This window comes from Archocentrus centrarchus, chromosome 1, assembly GCF_007364275.1.
Source record: "Archocentrus centrarchus isolate MPI-CPG fArcCen1 chromosome 1, fArcCen1, whole genome shotgun sequence".
NCBI lineage: Eukaryota > Metazoa > Chordata > Actinopteri > Cichliformes > Cichlidae > Archocentrus > Archocentrus centrarchus.
This window is the reverse complement of record NC_044346.1, coordinates 36,078,030-36,097,025: the sequence shown is the minus strand read 5'-3', so window position 1 is coordinate 36,097,025 and position 18,996 is coordinate 36,078,030. Positions and strand designations below refer to the sequence as shown.

The window sequence follows — 18,996 nt, the reverse complement described above, 5'->3', positions numbered from 1 at the left end:
TATGTTCATACTGGATGATGCAGGACCAGACAATTTATTTCCAGCACCAACAGTTTCTCTGCTGGAAGTAGTCTCCAGTGGACTCCAGTTTACCCCAAACTGCTGAATGACTGTATAAATGATCTCAAACACAAATCACTGTCTCCAACTTTCTTACTGTTCATGAAATAGAGGAAGAGCGGCTTTGAAAGAAATTTCTTCTTTAGTTACTCTTTTGATCTATCAGTCTGAACAGATCTCTACTCAACTTTCCTCAGTCCGTCTGTGTGTGAGTGTGTGTGTGTCTGTGTCTGTGTGAGTGTGTGTTTGGGCCAGTTCAAAGCTTCCAGCTGGATGCAGCAGTGGTTGGACAAGAGAGGATAGTTAAGGCGTGAGAGCAAAGATGGGGGAAGCGGGTGGATGATGCGGATGTGTTAAAGAGTGTTTGGGAGGCGTTTCACGACAGCTGGAGCCTGACAGAGCTTCACTTGCTTTCCCACCTGTCAGTGAGTCCCCATATCCACCCACACGCACATGAAGAAAGTTTTAATATGAAAATATATGCAGCGTCGGCTCAGTCACACTCACATGCATATTGATTACAAAGGGCAAAGGACAACTCAGAGCCTCATCAGAGCCAAGACATATCAGAGTTGCAAATGGTGTCCATATCCAGGCTGTATTGTCTCCTGGGAAACTCAGGATTTTCAGAAATTTCCATCACCAAGTACACGCGAAAAATATGTCTGAGTGAAATTCATGATTTTCTTGAATTTAAGATCAAAACAGGAAATTCAGACAGCAGGACGCCATCCTTAGCTTTCATTTTCCACAATGCATTTAAAAATCCCAAAGCATGTTAACAGCAGATTAGCTTTCACTGTGCGGTCGTCATACTTTGTGATACACATCAACAGTTTTCCTGTTGTTACTGTGATTCCTCAGTGTTCCCTGAATTTAATGCGTAGATAAAATGAATATCGGTTCGTGAAGAAGGAATTGTGGAATTTCAAACTCTGTATGTAATTAAGAATCATCCAGCAGCTGCCGTACTCACCCACAGAGGAAATGAAACATTGTTTGGAAAAGTCTTAGCAACGCTGCTGAATTCCTTTGCTTGGACCTTTTCCGTCCAGTTCTTCCCAAACCGTCTCCATAGCTGTGAAAGGTCCGTGGGATTTTTTTTTTTTTTTTTATACTCTGTTTATTTTCCCACACATTCTAGTAAGAATACTTCTTTCTGCAGTACAGTATTGCAGTAATTCTGTTCTGTTATTGGCTTTCTACCTGAGCCGGTGCTACATGAATAAAACTGGCTCCACTGCTGAGCAAACCTACAGTAAATATTATTCATAAATTGTTTTCCATTAAATCTTTTATTTCAGATCATTGACGGTTATTCATTGGATTTAAACCGCTGACCTTCGACAAACTTAAACCTTTGACTGGTGTGTATGAGGTCATTTTGACTGAAGCTTTTCCTCCATCAACGATCTATTGGATATGACATTAGTGAAGCATTGCTCCAGGTGTTACGAGCCTCACAAACGAATGCAAAAACATACCAGTATTTCCTCTTTTTTTAAAAGAAAAAATTCTTTGAAGTTTGCAGTTTGTCAGAAAATATTTTCTGCGTTTGTGTGTCTTCCTCGGAGGAGCTGTCACCCTGTTTTGATGTGGACGACATGATGTGCACTTTGTCTGCACTCGCTGTTAATTTTTTCCCCTGTTCTTCTGTTGGCAACCCAAACTAACATAATAATAATAATAATAATAATACATCAAAGTTTTGGATATTACAAGACAAAAAAATAAAAATAGCTAGCAAAGCATGCATATTTTATGCATGTCATACTCATGTCAGCCTTTACATACCTATGCACAGTGAGAAATCAGCAGTATGTACTGCATATATATATATTGTGAGTATATACTGGTGTATGGGTGTATTGTAACAGTGCAGTGTGGAAACATTCGTCGAGAAAGCAGAGAACACTTTTAGACATGAGATCCCTATTAGAGCTGATGTGTATCTTTCTTCACTGCAGACCACCTATAGGTTGAGAAAGACACTTTGAGCTGTATATCCTTCACTTATTCGCTCACACACCCCGCGTGTTGTGTTGTTGTGCCTATGAGTGGTCGCTGAGTCTTAATAAAGCCTAATCCCCGCCGCGCATCCTCTCTCTGTACCTCAGCTCCTGCTGCTCGTCTGTCTCAAGAGTGCTGTAATTTACTGTCACAGAACTCCTCAAACCGGCCACCACACCGTGCACTGAGGGGGACGGGAGACTAGGTAATACAGATCACCGTCAAAAAGAAGGGAAAAAAATTTTTTTACTTCCCCTTCTGGAAAAAAAAAACTGAATAAAGTCTTAAAAAAAGGAGAAACTGTTTTTCTCAGACTCAAACACACACAGCAGTTCGCCCAGCTTTGTTTAGGTTTCAGAGAAGAGAAAAAGGAAGGGGGGAAAAAATTGCTAGGTGGTTGTCAACGGTTGAAGCTACAGCCGCACCTGGCATCGTGCGACTGGTCTTTGATCACTTGTCGAGTGAAATTCTGCCACTGGATTAAAGTGAAGGAGGGGGCAACCGAGGGTGGGAGGACTAGAAAGAGTGACAAAGGAGGAAAATACAGAGAGGACGACTTGTCTGAAACGTAGCCCTGTGTGTTTTGTGCCTTTAATGTTGCATGCAGTACCCTGTTGGCTTTAATTAAAATCAGCATGAATTGTTGAATTTGTCCAAAGCCCACCCACCCTATTCACGCCCCAACATACCGCGCAGGCTTTGTGTTTGGATTTGCATGCAAAGTAAAGAATTTCACCTTTGGAAGTACAGAATCCGGCCAAAGACCTATTTGTGATTAGAAATCTTTTCCTCGTTGATATGTTGGACAAATAAAGAGATGAGGAATTTGGAAAAGAGTGAGAGGAAAGGGGGAGAAGGAGACGCCTGTTTATGAGCAATCCAGGGTGACCAGAAATAAACTAAAGTCCAAATAGAAGACACAATTGCAGTTGCAGGAGTGATATTTATTTATCAGTATTTAAATTAATAGTTCCCTGATGACATTAAAACAAAAGTTTACCCTTCAGTGTTTGCTGTGACCTCCCGTGTGGCGTGACAGGTGACGATCACACTCTGCAGCCGTGCTGTGTAAATGTAAAGCAGCAATTAAGTCTCTCGTAGAAATGCCGGGACAGCCGAGCTAAACTGTTAGTGATACCGAGTTAACACCTTGCGTGGGAGTCGTGACGGGGCACCATTGCTTTGAATGGTGGGAGCGACCTTGAATGAAGCACTAGGAATTCCCTGGACTTGACAGCTGGCTCCCGCGCACGGCCTGGACCGAGCATGTGCTGATGCTGTCGGAGATGTTTGGGAAGAGAACTGCAGGCATGCTAATCTGTGCTATGTTTGCCACAAGGCTGAGCCGAGCAGTTCACGGCATATAAAGTGAGGTGTTGACAGTAGTGCTACCAGTTGTTCAGGCTTCACCACTGGGGTGGTACTGGGAGATAAAAGGGAGCACTGATTTCCCAGGTTGCCATGGACGGTCACAGCAACTGGGTGAGGCGGTGGCTGCAGCAGCTGCTTTGAGGGTGATATCACCATGAGGGTCCACCGGCATGGGACATGCAAGCTACACTAATTCAGTCATATACCCACATGTGTTGCATATCAGATAATGAGGGTCTGTGTGAAACACAAATGTCATCATTGTCTGGAGAGCTCTTTAATAAAGTTAACTCACACTTTAGCTGTCACGGTGATGAATATGTTTCTGCAAAAAGTGACAGAATTCACTTTAATCTCCAAACCACAAGTAGAAAGAAAAAAGAATGCTTACATTACTGAAGGAATAGGCTCCGTTATACACAACTGATATAAAACACAAATGTAGTCAAACCCGCTTCTCTCTCTTTCTTTAAATTTATACAAGCAGATATCTACATATTCATATTCATTCATTTCCACAAATGGAAATTAGAAGCTTTCTACTTTCCACTTGTAGTCTGAGTTCTATTAACCAAACATATGTGCATTAGTTTTGGTTGCATTCTGGTAAACAGGGGGTTGTATTTGCTAAACCACAATTTAGTTTTTCATTTTATTTATTTATTTCGTGTAAGAGCCCTCTTCTTACTTTCTTCGCATTGTATGCATTTGGACACTAGGGGGCAGTTACCTCCATGAGTTACTGCATTTATGCAGGAAGGGGTTTGTTCATTCAGGTGCGTTAATGGGGAAGCGCAGCAGTTTTTGATCGGGGTCTGTCGCAGGTGTGTCAGCACTGACTATGTTAAGCAAGGCTGCATAATTAATGCCCAACCAGAACTGCATGTTGTCTGTAATAGTGAAGAAGTGGAGGTCAGAAACCGTTTAGGTAACGCATGTTCACAGGTGATTGTCTGATCACCGGGGTTCACTTTCTCACAGCTTTTAGATTACATACATCACATAAAGTACCTAAAAACTGCTGTTGCTGTGAACTAGTTCGGGGTGGCTGTAGCTCAGGAGTTAAAACAGGTCCTCTACTAATTAGAAGGTGGATGGTTAGATCCCTAGCTGCTCCAGTCTGCAGTACCCTTGAGCAAGAAAAGCTCCATATAAGAACCAGTCCATTTATTTATAAAACACTGAATCAAAATATAAAAACACAACAAAAGCTAACTTATTAAACTAACTTCATTTTTTTTTTTTTTAGAAGATGAAAGCAGAAATAATGGAGAGTAGCTGTGGGTTTTTAATCCAAGTTAAAGTGAGGCATGGTTATTTCATTAAATAATAATAAAAATTATATTATCAGGTTGAAAGAAGCCCAACTCAGCTTCAGATAACTGGGAAAAAATGGATAGAAAAAATGAACAAACTTGGACTTTTCTGGTGTATTTCTGCATGTTGGCTTTATAACCCGATGGTCTTAACTTTTATTAGATACTCGGCATGCTTTAACAGCAGTTTTCAAACCTCATTTAGACCTGAACAGAATAAATCAAAATACTTTAAAAAGATTTTAACATGCTCAATTGAAAATTAAAATACAGAATCAGTTTCACTTAAAGATAATATATGATGTATTTTTATTAATTTCTGCACAGGAGAAGGTTTAAGGACATAAATTTGCACAAAGTTAATTATTATTATGAAAAAGTTACAGTTAAATGTAGTAAAAGATAATGTACCAAGCATAAACTTCAAGTACTCTTACATGGATTATGATTTTTCTTTTAGCCAGCAGATGGCAGCAGCACATGAACTATCAGTGACCTCATCCTGCTGCAAACAGGCGGTGAAAATATTGTTTATAGATGGCTTCACCACAGCTTCATTTCTGCAGACCAAGTGATTTTAAGAACAAGTGAGCTTATTTTTATCATGTGAAGAATGTAAAAAAAAATGTTCCCGTGCCCAAGACATTTTCAGTGGAAAAAAAAAAATCAAATCAGCAAATATTCAAATTGAAGAAAGTAAAGAGAGAGATTTTTTCCATAATTCTATCAGGAAAAGAAAAAATATCTCATTTTAGTTTTATTTTGCAGGTACAGCTGGATACAGTAAAGAGGAGGAATCAAGGGTCTGCAGGTGGGAAACAACACCTGATGTTCTTCTCTGTGTGGGTCATAAAATGAACTCATACTGGAGGTAACAGTTGATGCGGGGTATAGTCAGGATCTCTCTCTGCCTTAACCCTGCAATGGACTGAGCCTGTCTACAGTGTACTTGCCTCGTGCCCTGTGACAGCTGGGATAGGCCGTGACCCCTATGTTGTATAAGCAGTTAAGAAAATGAATGGACGGATAATCCTGAAAGTGTAGCGGCTGTATGGAAATTGGGTGTCATCAAGTTTATAAACACGAGCAGCCTTAGACTGCAAACATTTGACAATTCCATCCACACAGCGAATGAAGTGATTCCCTGATTCCAAAAGATTTCATATATTAAAAAAAAAACTTTCCCAGCTTTTCAGTTTGAGTTTCATTTGTGAAGATATAAAGCAAAATATGAAATTTTTCCCAGTCTTGCAACAGTAAAAAAAAAAAAAAAAAAATCCTCTAGAAAATTTCTGGGACAGAATATAAATCCAGAAACTCCAAGAGTTAGTCACTTTGGGACACGTCTGGTAAAACTTTCCTTGCAAATATGTCCATAACTTTTTGAAACAAACTAACAAATTGATAAATGAAACCAAACACATAACCTCTTTGGTGGGCGTAATTACATCTCGAGGACATGATCAATGCCTACTCAGACTTCAGTTTAGTCAGTTTAGTGCATCTCAAAGAAGAGACAAATACAACAGGCTTCAGAATCCATTCAGCAATAAAAGGAAACCGATTCAATTCGGCATTGTATTTCAGGGTATTTACTTTGACATCCCTAGTTATTTTGTGGTTAACTGTAGAACTACCAGGTATTAAATCCTGCACTGGGAGTTGAGAGGGACCAGAGGTTGTGAAGTAAACAGTAAACCAGCCAAGACAAAGCCCACCTACTGTAGTCTTATTGTCTCTGCACCCATGGGAATGTACTTTGAGGACAGGTGCAGATTCTTGTGTCGTGTCTGTGTTTTTGTGCACGTGTGTGTACATGCATGCATATGTAGCCAAGCAGGGGTGTGGCGACCTCTAAAAGCCCTCTCCATCTCGCTGTGGTTCCATGGGAACCTGTGTGCAGCTAATCCCCCTTTTGGTTGGAGAGGGCTTCTCCAAACAAATCATCCAGCTCTAAGACCCGCTGCTCCTCAAGTGGGCTCCTGGCTCTCTTTGCCAAGCCTCACCAAAAAAAAACTCTTTTTTCATATGCTACACATAAAACAGCTACCTACCGTGAGGCAAATCCCCTCGTCTCTGTCTCTTTTCTTCTACGAGCAAAGGAAGGAGGAAAGAATGAGATGTGGATAAGCCAGGCCAGCAGGAGACTGTCAAGTTGAAGAACTAAGATGACCTGTTTTGGAAGTGGGAGTGAGTCTGAATATCGGGTGCTGGTGCAGGGGTCAGTGTTTGATAGCACGTTCGATGAAAGTGGGGATAAACGCATGGATTTTAATACTTTGATGTACTTTCCTTTATTATGCATCACAGTACTGTACTGTGTAATGAACTCAGTGTCAAAGTATTGACCTGGACTGGACTCGTTTTCTTTGCTGTGTGCATGATTTTTGTTATAAATCAGCCGATTGTCATAAAGATAAACAGCGAACTCATCATCACGATTTTAATCTGTCTGCCATTTGAATCCATTGTTAGGTGGTGTTAGTGCGTGAAATGTTTTTGTCACGAAATGAAAATGATAAAATGCTTCATTAAAGCGTTATACCTGCATTTATTAGTAGTACCTTCAGGGTTCTAAGATGCACTTGAGTGACAGTTTTGGTTGATCAACTCCTGCTCTTGTAAGAGGAGTTCAGGGGAAAGCAAACAGTGATTTTGTAGATATTTAATGCCATATCACCCATATCTGTTACATTCATAAGCAGAATCTGTTTAGAGACATCATTATCGTGTCAACTCATCAAATCAGTGCTTTTTTTTATTCATGTGAAAAAGGTGCCTACAGCCATATTTCCGCCAGCAGTTCCTGAAACACTGAACAAGCACCACCTTTGAGGTGTAAAATGTATGTAAAATCTGCAGTTTGCTAAGGTAACAAACCCTCCCAGTTCAGCTGACTCCACGGTCTAAACACCGAGGCTAAGGGGGTCCATTTGGGGCCCGTTCCTGTCGGTGCCACCTCACACCTGCCCCGAAATCCTCCAGTGGGAAGGTGCCTGGAGACATTCAGCGCTCCAAACCCTACCTGTGCAGGTGCCGTGCCTGCGCAGGGACTTTCTTGGGGATAAAACAATCTCCCTGGAGCTTCATTTAGACGTTGGTCCCTCTGGTTGAAACAGAAAGACGATTTGAATTCTTCAAAAGCTTCTCGGTCCCTGGAGGACAGTACTTCAGTGGCACCACATAGCCTCATGTTTTGAATTCTAAAGTTATGACTGTCAGCACCAAGGACAACACAGAGTGTGCACGCTTGATGCATGCTGCTATTCTATATGGTGCAAAAGCTTTGATGGCCCCTTGAATACACACAAGTGTAGTCCTTGAAGCCTCGTCCTGCTCAAAGTCAGCAGCACAGAGGTCACTGCCTGTCTTAACTGCTTAATGGTTACATGCTAAAGCTGCCGGCATCTGTGATATTTATGTATGAAAGTAGGAGTCATGTCTGCCAATGTAATCTGTTTATAATTAACACACATTTTAAAAAAATTTATCTCACTGTATTCAAAGATGGGAGAAGACGCTCTTAAAGGAGAAGAAAGCTAAAAAAAAAAGATTTTCAGAGACTTAAAAGAATCTTTGATATTACATATTAACATTAAACACTAAAAGATGATTTATGTTTAAAAGCTAATACACCACAAAGTTAGTATTTAATTTTATTTTTACCACGTGTTTCTATTTTCTTGATTCTTTTTGAAGCCTGCGTGTTATGATTGAAGGGCAGTTCATTAGGTAGTTAACGAGCATCCACGGGACTGAAAAATGAAGCCAGCATGCAAGTGTGAAAAACTGCAGTTCAACACACACACACACACACACACACACACACACACACACACACACACACACACACACACACATGGAGTACTAACACTACAGTAAATGTAGATTTAGACTCTTTTGTTGTCGTCGTGTAAATGAGCAGAAAGCATTGAAGCCTGCCAGAACTGTTCTGAATATTTTAACACAGGCTGTCTTGTAAAGATGTTTTTATTTATTAACTAACATGCAGTGAGTCCTAAGTAAGAAAAATAAACCTGTAACCTAATCATGGAGGCTAAGTTATTTTAAACATCTATTATTGCTCAACAGAGTTGGGCTAATGATGGCCGTCACTGATTCATAGGACCAGTAAGGTTCGCTTTTTTGTGTTTTATTCTTCTGTCCTGAGTTAGTCAAACCGTGATGAGTCATGATGACAAACATGCTTTTTTATCCTTCACAGGATATCTTGCTTAACAAAGCAAATAGTGACTGTAGAAAAGAGGCATGTGACAGAAGCTGTAACCGTGTCACAGTGACCTGTTTTAACTGTTCGGTCCAGCAGAGGGAAGTGTTGACTGCCAAATGATTGATGCTGAGGCCTCGGTATTGGTGTGCATTTAGGTTAGAGTGTGTTATCTGTAGGTGTTAGCCACAGGTTTTGGATTACATTTAGTTTAGATTATATTCCTATTGTTACCTATGTACATACATATATGTGGATTAATATGGAAGCTAATTGAGATGCTTAAATATACTTTTTTACCTATTTCAGAGCCACATTTCCACAGGCCAACCAGCCTGTGTGCTGAATGTGTGGCAGTGACTCTAACTCTGGTCTCTAATCAGAGTTACAGTGGGACAGCATTCAAACCATGTCTCAGAGATACTGCAGTCCAGTTTAATCCACAGTAATAACTGCATTACTGAAATAATTGTGTTAGTTTCTACAGATGATATAAACTCTAGAGATGAAGGTGTGTGATTAATTAACCAGGTATCCAGTGTCATAAATACATATTGGTAACAAATGAGGCCATTCCATAATTACAGTCTTACAAAACTTGCATTAGCACTAGTGCTGAAGGTTTATAGTAATGCATATTTTTATATTATATCATATTAAAAACATTTGAGGATGACATGTCCCCCACCCCTTCAGCCACACCCCTGATCAGCACCTCTGTGTTTCACCAGGCTTGCTTGCTGTTAACTTATTACTCCACCCTCTCAAATAACTTCTCACTGAGGGCTTGAAAAACGGTTACCAATTACAACGACTGTACCAACACACTGTACACGGACCAGTAACTTCAGCATGCCTGCAGTCTGTGGTAAATACTGGCTACATATTCAGTGATCAGCACAGTGTCAGACAATGCTGACCTTCGGTGGTTGATACAAGACCTACTAGTGTTAAAAAATAGCAATGAATAAGAACAATCACACAAGGTCAGTGCTGTCTTTGCTGGTGCTTTATTTGCAGATTTTGTAGCATTCATAGTACAAAGAAAAGCACAAAAACTAAATCAACAGTGTTTCTCATAAAGCTGTTGAATTATTTGCAAATGTGTGAAAAAACGTTCACTTAGAAGACAAAGCAAACATTAAAAAGCAAAGCATATGACATCAAAGGTTAATGAAATATTTTTATGGTGAAATCAGATTTCCATATCGTTTTTCCATCTTTCAGCATACATCCTCCCCGGCTCCACAACAAGCATCTCAGACCTGTCAGGGGGGACCTCAGTCAAAAAGGTACTGGGAGGTGTGGGTACGTAATCTTGACAAAGTTTACCACCAAGATTTGGCGCACACTCCACAGAGTATGAAAAGAAGAAGGTGCCGTGCTTGAACATACAGCTGTCTGTCACGTTTCTGCTGTGCAGGTCAGACAGACACTGGCCGAGCAGATCGCTGTTCCAATATGAGTCTTCATCATAAACCGTAAACATGATTTTCTTCTTGTCATTAAGACTGATGGGTCCAAACTCAAACACCTCTGACCATCTGGGATTGTCATTGTTCCGGATGATGGCGGTGCGCTTTACCTGGCCATCATATTTAACCTCCACTGAACCATCTGTCTGAGTGCAACAGTCGCCATACAGACCCTTTGCGTAAAGCTTGAACACCTTTAATGTTGCGAGACCTTTCCCAGCAGGGCAGCAGTTTGCCTTCACGTTGTGGTTGACGTTGCAGACACAAGCACAGGGATCTCTTTTGTTGGTTCTGTGACCAATCTCACAAGTTTCTGAGCACTTTTTCTGCAGTGCATTTCTCTTGATGTACTTCTCCACCTCCATCTTCAGTCCGGCCCTGGTGCTATGATTAGCTGGCAGTATGGTGTGCAGGGCCTTCAAGCTGTACTGGACCACATCAGGTGTGGTTTTCAGGGAGCTGAGCCATTTTTTATACACAGAAGCATCTGACTGCGCTTGAAAGAGCACATCGGCTCCATCAATGTTTCCACCGGTGACCTCAGTGAAGCGCTCATTAAATCTACCACTAAAACTCGGCAAAGAGAGCTTCTTCTTTATCGTGTTACAGTGCTGCGCCATTGAGTTAATGCTATCAGAATGAGCAAAGCGCCTCGAAGCCTCGACTAACAAACAGTCATTGATTACGGTCGCCGACAGGCCGTTCATGGTTGCTTCGCAGGTCCTAATAGCAGTGACGGCCTTCAGTTTCCCTCCCAGGAGCACTTGTGTTATGTAATGTGTCCCGTAGGTATCGATCAAAGCGCGATATGATGTCTCTGTTTTTTGTGAATAAGTAGGAAGGGAGTTCACGGCTGATTCAAATTCATGAGTCAGCGGAGGTTTTGTTGCCATTCGGTACCTGTAAAGGACACAGATCACAAACAGATGTTACAACTTCTTCATTCAAATGTCAATTAAAGTCAAATATAACACTGTATTTATTTACTAATTCACTCCTATTTAACTGCAGTGATGTGAAGCATTCCTCAGTTAACTGAAAAACACACTCAGAGTAAATAAGGCGAGGGCAAACATCTGTCCACACACTCACCGGTAGAAGTTACAAGAGAGAGAGTGACGGAAGAAGGTGTAGCGGTCTTTCTTTGACTTTTGTGCGGCAAAGGTGCATTCTTTTGACCGGGAACCTCCATAAATTGTCCGAAAAGGGACTCTTGGGTTTGCAGAGAGATTAAGGTCACTTTTCCAGTCATTGAAGACGACTGATGTGGAATCATTGGCAAACTTTTCAACAGAGTCATAGACTACACTGTCGACCTTTAAGTCACACTTGGGGATGATTCTCCAGTCCACCACCGCGATAGGAATCTTCTGCTTTTCTTCCTTCATGAAGGGGTTTCTCTGCAGCTGACAGGAACCATTGCCAGTCTTCCATGTTTCAGCATCAATGATGGAGGCTCCTTTCCTCTCCATTTTGACAATGTCGAAACCTTCTCCACCCAGATTGTAGCCAGGGATGAAGGGAGCCTTTTCACACTCGTCCGCTGTACCAGGGAAGCTGACGCTGGAAGGAAGGCACAGAGGGCTCCATGCCCAGAGCAGGAGCAGGAAGTGCCACAGCTTTGTCATCTGTGTGGAGAAAATAAAAAGTGACAGGAGGACAAATATAAACAGTTAAACAAAGCAATCCTTAAATGTACACTCTCAGCCTAAACTAACAGTTTTTAATGACCCTATACAAACCTGTCACACCTTACCTCGACTGTGAACAGCGAGCTCTGATCACGCTTTCAAAGTCTGACTCTAACTGTATACTGTAACATTAATATCCAGGAGGCGGAGTCAATACTGTCAGTCAAATTTTTTATTTTTTTTGCATTTTTGGCCACAGCAGCATTTGTCTACAGTGGAGAGTGACAGGAAATGGGGGAAAGATACAGGGGAAGACATGTGGGCAAATTGGCGGACCTGCGCGAACCCGCGCCGCCCACACCGCAATGCGGCGTGTGTATGTGGTCGCCGGCTTCACCACTAAGCCACCCAGGCGCCCCCTGTCAGTCTAATTTAATCAACCGCATTCACACATTTTGCTCACTTCACACTGTTTTAAGTCAGTTTCACAGAAGACATCTTTAAAATACGTTCTTCTCCCCAAAGAAGAATTTTCTGCAATTATCATTCTGAAAATGTAAAATTTACTCTACAAGGGTGCATTTGTTACACTGAATCTGCTGCTCATTAATTAAAAAAATAGGAAAAATAACCTTGAAATGGAGAAACTTTTAGTCAAACTTCAGCAGGGGTCTGTGGACGGCGACGTGAGGCTGTTCAGTCTGCCCACCACTTTAGTTCAGAGCTTGGTGCAGCTGTGGCTCCAGATGTAGAGCGTGTAGTCGACCCCGGATTCTTTAGTCAAGTCAAGTCAAGTCAAGTTTATTTATAAAGCACATTTAAAACAATGACGTTGACCAAAGTGCTGTACAAGATCTGTAACCCCAAGGACTATACTAAATAAAAATAAAAATATATAAATAAATAAATAAAATAATAAAATAAAAATAAATAAATAAAAACATTAAGAACAATAAATAACATAAGAAAATTAAAAATTAAAACGTTTAAAACAAGTACCATAAAAATACCATAAAACAATCATCTAAAAGGAGGTAGCACTGCAGCCAAATGCCAAGGAAAAGAAATATGTTTTTAATAGAGATTTAAATGTGTGTATCGTCTGAGCTGTGCGGATATGGAGAGGTAGATCGTTCCATAGCTTTGGTGCTGCTGCTGCAAAAGCTCGATCACCTTTCTGTTTTAGTCTAGTTTTAGGCCTCTGTAAGAGCAGCTGGTTCGATGACCTCAGAGCTCTTACAGGGGTGTGACAGTGAAGCAGCTCAGACAGATACAAAGGTGCCAGTCCGTTTAAGGCTTTAAAAGTAAGCAATAAAATCTTAAAATCGATTCTAAAACGGACAGGGAGCCAGTGAAGGGATGACAGGACTGGGGTAATGTGTTCATGCTTTTTTAAACCGGTTAAAAGACGAGCTGCCGCATTCTGGACTACCTGCAGGCGGCGCACAGATGATTGATCTATGCCAAAGTACAGAGAATTACAGTAGTCCAGGCGGGAAGTAATAAAAGCATGAATAACTTTTTCCAGGTCCTGCTGTGGGAGATAAGGTTTTACCTTGGCAATGACTCTGAGTTGGTAAAAACTGATTTTGGTAACAGCACTTACTTGCTTCTCCATTTTAAAACTACTATCTAAAATGACACCCAGATTTTTCACAGCATCACTACAGTGAGGAGCCAAATGATTCGGAGTGCCAGAGGAGTAGCTTGAGGGGTCAAATTTACCAAAGCATATGACCTCGGTTTTGCTTTCATTAAGACTTAGGAAATTGTTTCTCATCCAGGACTTGATGTCACTTAGACAGTTCAGCAGGGGTTCCCATGGATCTCTGCTGTTCAGTTTGATGGGCATATACACCTGGATGTCGTCAGCAAAACAGTGGAAACAAATATTATGTTTCCTAAAAATCGACCCTAGAGGCAACATATACAATGAGAAAAGAATTGGGCCCAGAATGGACCCCTGAGGCACTCCACAAGAAAGCTTTGCTGTGGTAGAAAAACAGTCTCCTAGATGGACAGAGAAACTTCTATCAGTAAGATAAGATCTGAACCAAGTCAGAACCGTGCCTTTAATGCCAATTTCATGTTCTAGGCGGGATAGAAGGATCTCGTGGTCCACAGTGTCAAAGGCAGCTGACAGATCTAGAAGTACTAAAACTGCAGGACTACCAGAGTCCACAGTTAAAAGCAGATCGTTAAAAACTCTTAAAAGAGCCGTCTCTGTGCTGTGACGCATTCTAAAACCTGACTGAAACTTTTCCCACATTCCATGTTCACTTAAAAATGCTTGAAGTTGCTTAAAAACAACTTTTTCAAGAACCTTGGATAAAAATGGTAATTTAGAAATTGGTCTGTAATTTGAAAGAACATCAGGGTCAAGGTTCTTCTTCTTGATTAGAGGCTGTACAACTGCATGTTTAAAGGCAGCTGGAACACAACCAGATGCAAGCGCACTGTTAATCAGAGCGAGGATAGTTGGTCCCACTGAATCAAAAGCCTGCATGTCTAAAGTGACCAAAGTGCATCCATGCTGTGTGTGATAAAAAGCAGATGGAAGAAACGGTCCATGAACGTTTGTGTAAATGTGCCATGAAGTGTAAAAGAGCTGTGAGCACTCAGTAAAAGCAGAAAACTGCTGTGTGAATACTGCTGCATTTAACAAAATGGATTATGTCACCAAATAATTAGTGTATGCAGTTAATTACAAAAGGCTGTAATGGTTAGTTTATTTGTGTATTTTCTGTTTGTATTTGTAAAATATATATTTGCAAGTGGTTGCTGGTTGTTGGCCGGTGAAATTGAGCTAGCTTAAAGAATCTGCAGTTTGTTGGCAGGCTACATGCAAAAGATGGCAACAACAAAATAGGGGTTGGGTTTTAGCCTATCACAGCTGTCACAGGGCAACAGGCAGGGTGCACCCTGTACAGGTCACCAGCCTGTCGCAGGGCTAACGAAAAGAGACATACAACCATTCACACCTATGGGCAATTTAGAATCACCGGTTACTCTAACCCCAGTAACTGCATGTCTTTGGACTGTGGGAGGAAGCTGGAGTACCCGGAGAAAACCCTCGCAAACATGGGGAAAACATGCAAACACCCCACAGGAAGGCCCGGGCCGAGGTGGATTCTAGCTGTGAGGCAGCGGTGCTAACCACCACGCCACCGTGCTGCCTGCAATAACATACCACATAAAAAACAAATCACACAAGACATGCACACACCCATAAGCACCAAACAGACATCAATAACAGTCTTCAAAGTAAAAGTTGAGCTTTACCACAAACCATACAAAAAGTGCAACTTGTACTTTGAAGGTGAACTGCCTTCTTTTCTGATTGGTGTGACTGAGGCCTGACAAGCATGTTATCACAAACCAGGTAAACCTTATTATGTTGTTGGCTTTGTCATTTTGTGCATTTTTGCACCTTAAACACGCAGCCAAATCCACCACTGTTTACACCTAAAGGCCTGACCAAGCTGCCTGCAGAGTCTTAGATAGAGAGAGGACATTTGTGCAAAATATGCCCTGATGGACAACGATCTCAATGCAGTCCACAACGTCCTAAAAGGAAAACAAAAATCCAGAAGAAATCACATTATGCCGAGACATCTCGAAATAACCGACTGCATTTTATTTGTACTGCTTTAAGTCCGTTTCATCTGCAGCAGTGCATGCAACAGGCGCTTGAAGATGTAGGATCATTTAAAGTGTGTGTCTCACTTCTGTTTTTCTCAAAAATAAACTATTTATAAAAAAGAACCTAAAAAATGTGAGGGTGGAAAGGTCATAACAGGCTGAGTTTACACCAGTGACACTCGCCTCGGCTTTACGCGTACACAAACAGCCTGTTTGTGATCACAGGGCGCAGCTCTGTTTATGAGTTAGATGGTAATGTGAGGCTGTTCTCTATAAACGTGTTATTAGAGGAAAATCTTCCTATTGATATAAGGCGTCTGTATCTCTGCTTACAGGGTGTTTCTAAAAAGCTAGTGACAGCAAATAAGCTTTAGATGTCCTGACATGTCTGAGAGCTTAACAAAATCCTCTCCTCCTCCCTGCAGAGGTCACCAGTCCAACCACACACTTTCATACCTGCAGCCAATTTAAAATCAACAACTGATGCATGGCTTTCCCCACTGTTGCAGCATCGTGCTGCCCTAATTTGAACATTTAAAGAAAAATGACTGTATGAGTATTCAGCGCCTTTAAATATTCAGTACGTGTATCCTTTGCAGAAGATATCTTTTTAATGAAGGAGATTTGAATCTTTATTTCTTTCATTCTTCTCAGCGATTATGTTCAGATTGTTAATGAGTGAAGTGAAAGTATGAAGCCATTTTTTTTTTTTTAATGTTTGAGGTCATTATTTAGCTGGACAATAAATCTGTCTGTGAGGCTTTAATCTGTGTTTTATTTTATTTTATTTTGTCTGTTGATCCAGAGTCTTGAAGATGTTTCCCCTTTCATCCAAAAGGACTTTTATTGATGCTCAATTTTTGTTGTTTGTTTCTTTGTCTGTAATAGTTTTAATATTCAGAGATTCTCACTGTCACAGCTGGTCAGCTGATCTTTCCTCAGTTTTTCTCCACTAGAATCACTTTCAGCTTAGCAGGAAGCAAGACAGCCGGCCTGGTTTTTATTTTGACATTTATGTAATGAGATGATTTTCAGTGAACAGAGAAAAATATTGGTTAGTATCATTTATGTCATCTTTGCATGTTCTACCATAGTAAACACTACACAATGTCTGACAACAACAAGCACATAAGCATACCTGAAAACACAATTTGTTTATCACCTATGGTCCATATTAGTGCATACAATACGTTGACCAGATATATTGTAAAAGAGGTGATGGGAAATAATCCACACTTGTGACCTCTAAAGGATTGTATAAGGCAACTGATTTAGATCCTCAATCTCCCCAGGTTGTCCGGCCAGAACAGATGAGAGAAGACGTCAGTTACACTCATGCCACTCTTTATTCCCTTGGGATGAGGGTTATGCTTATAATGATGTTTATGTTTATAGTGAAGTTTATGGTTTCTACAAAAAAAGAGAATAAATGACAACAAGTGATCAAATAGATATATAACAATATAATCTAACAGCACAGATAAATATTCAAGTATCTACAATAAAATAACCCAGAATGGTGTAAAGAGTTATTGAATGACATGGCTTTAACTAAATAGCATACTAGAAAGGAACATTGATCCAGTGAATTCTCGCCAAATACAGAAAATTCCAAGCGTCCTTGAACGCACCATTGACTAAGATGAAATTATGGGAATTTCCAGAATTCCGATGATCTCTAAATGCATCACCGGTATTTTCGGCAACCGCAATACAAAAAAGCTAACTCTGACGCAACTAAGACTAATAAAGATTTCACAACGATAGTTATCATAATAATGAGGAATATTACAACAACAACACTCAGAATTAAACAGTGCGAACAATTATAGAGAAGAGCATTTCAACAGCGAACTGGATGCTTTTTTCGTAACTAGCCAAACAATCAAAGAGGCAAACTTACAGTCTCATGGACGCATAAACATTGAGGATACAAAACCCATGAGTGTCCCGGCAAGATAGTCCTCCGCTGAGGTGAAAGAGTAACTATTTTAGCAACTATTTGAAGGTACTGGTCCAACTAAAGGAGAGCGAACGGTGAGCTCCGAAGCGAAGTCCTGTTCCGACGTGAGGAGGAAACTATTATGGGATGGGCTGCGAGAAAACAACTATTATGGGATGGTGATGCGTTCAATGAGTCCGGAAATGAGTAAATCAGGAAACCTTGTTAACAGCCGCCCCCAACTTTGAGGATCAAAGTTGATTAAAGTCAGTCAGGTAGGTGTATCCTGTGGTAGCGAAGGAAGTCTGATGAGTTTAGCAACTGGTCTTGTGTAGTTCCTGTCCTTGACCTGAACCTGGACAGTCCGTACTCTGCCATCCACTCCAGTAAAAACAGCTGTGACTGTGCCGATCAGCCACAGGGCACGTGGAAGCTGCTGATCCACGATGAGAACAATGTCTCCTATAGCGAGGTCCTGACAGTCTTGCTGCCACTTTGAATGGCTCTGAAGAGAAGGTAAGTAATCCCGGATGAAATGGATCCAGAACTGATCCGCTAAGGCTTGACAGTGTCTCCATCTGCGGCGACTAAGAAGGTCTGTCTGAGGGTAGATGACCTGAGGTGTGGAGGAATCCAGTCGTCCCATGAGCAGCATATTGGGAGTGATTGGATCTGGGTCTGCCACATCTGTGGAAGTGTAGCCAAGTGGTTTGGAGTTGATGATACTCTCCACTTCAGTCAGGATGGTTCTCAGGACCTCTTCCATTACAATTTGAGACCCTAGGATTGTGTGCAGAGCCGATTTGATGGCTCTGATTTCATGCTCCCAAGAGCCCCCGAAATGGGGTGCATTTGGCGGGTTGAAGTGAAAATGAATTTGCTGACTGGCAAGTTGTGACTGTAGATCAGGGACAAGTAAGTCGAAGGTCTCCTTGAGTTCTGAGCTGCCTCCTTTAAAGTTTGTCCCTTGGTCAGATAGCAACTCGTGAGGTTTTCCCCGCCTGGCGATGAAACGGCGTAGGCTCATGAGAAATGAGTCAGTGTCCATACTGGCTAGCAGATCAAGGTACACTGCATGCGTTGTCAGGCACTTAAATATTATGCCCCATCGTTTCTCATTGCGTCTCCCACTCTTGATTACATAAGGTCCAAAACAATCCATTCCTGTTGAATAGAATGCTGGCTTATGTAATCTTAAACTGGTAGGTGGGAGATCAGCCATCTTTGGAATGACTGGTTTACTGCGCCATTTGCAGCATTCAGGACAGTGGTGCTGATGCTTGCGGACAGCCTCTCTGCCACGCAGGATCCAGAACTTTCT

General features: G+C 41.3%; 1 protein-coding gene across 1 annotated transcript; it reads right to left on the bottom strand.

Annotated features, from left to right (window-relative positions):
- Positions 1 to 10,106: 10,106 nt before the first annotated feature.
- LOC115787679 (perforin-1-like) lies at positions 10,107 to 12,260 on the bottom strand. The gene is made up of 3 exons (XM_030740452.1): positions 12,217 to 12,260; positions 11,553 to 12,088; positions 10,107 to 11,360 (listed from the first exon to the last, which is right to left on the bottom strand). Exons 2-3 carry the CDS (start codon positions 12,086 to 12,088, stop codon positions 10,181 to 10,183), a joined length of 1,716 nt encoding a protein of 571 aa, XP_030596312.1. The 5' UTR covers positions 12,217 to 12,260; the 3' UTR covers positions 10,107 to 10,180.
- Positions 12,261 to 18,996: the final 6,736 nt, after the last annotated feature.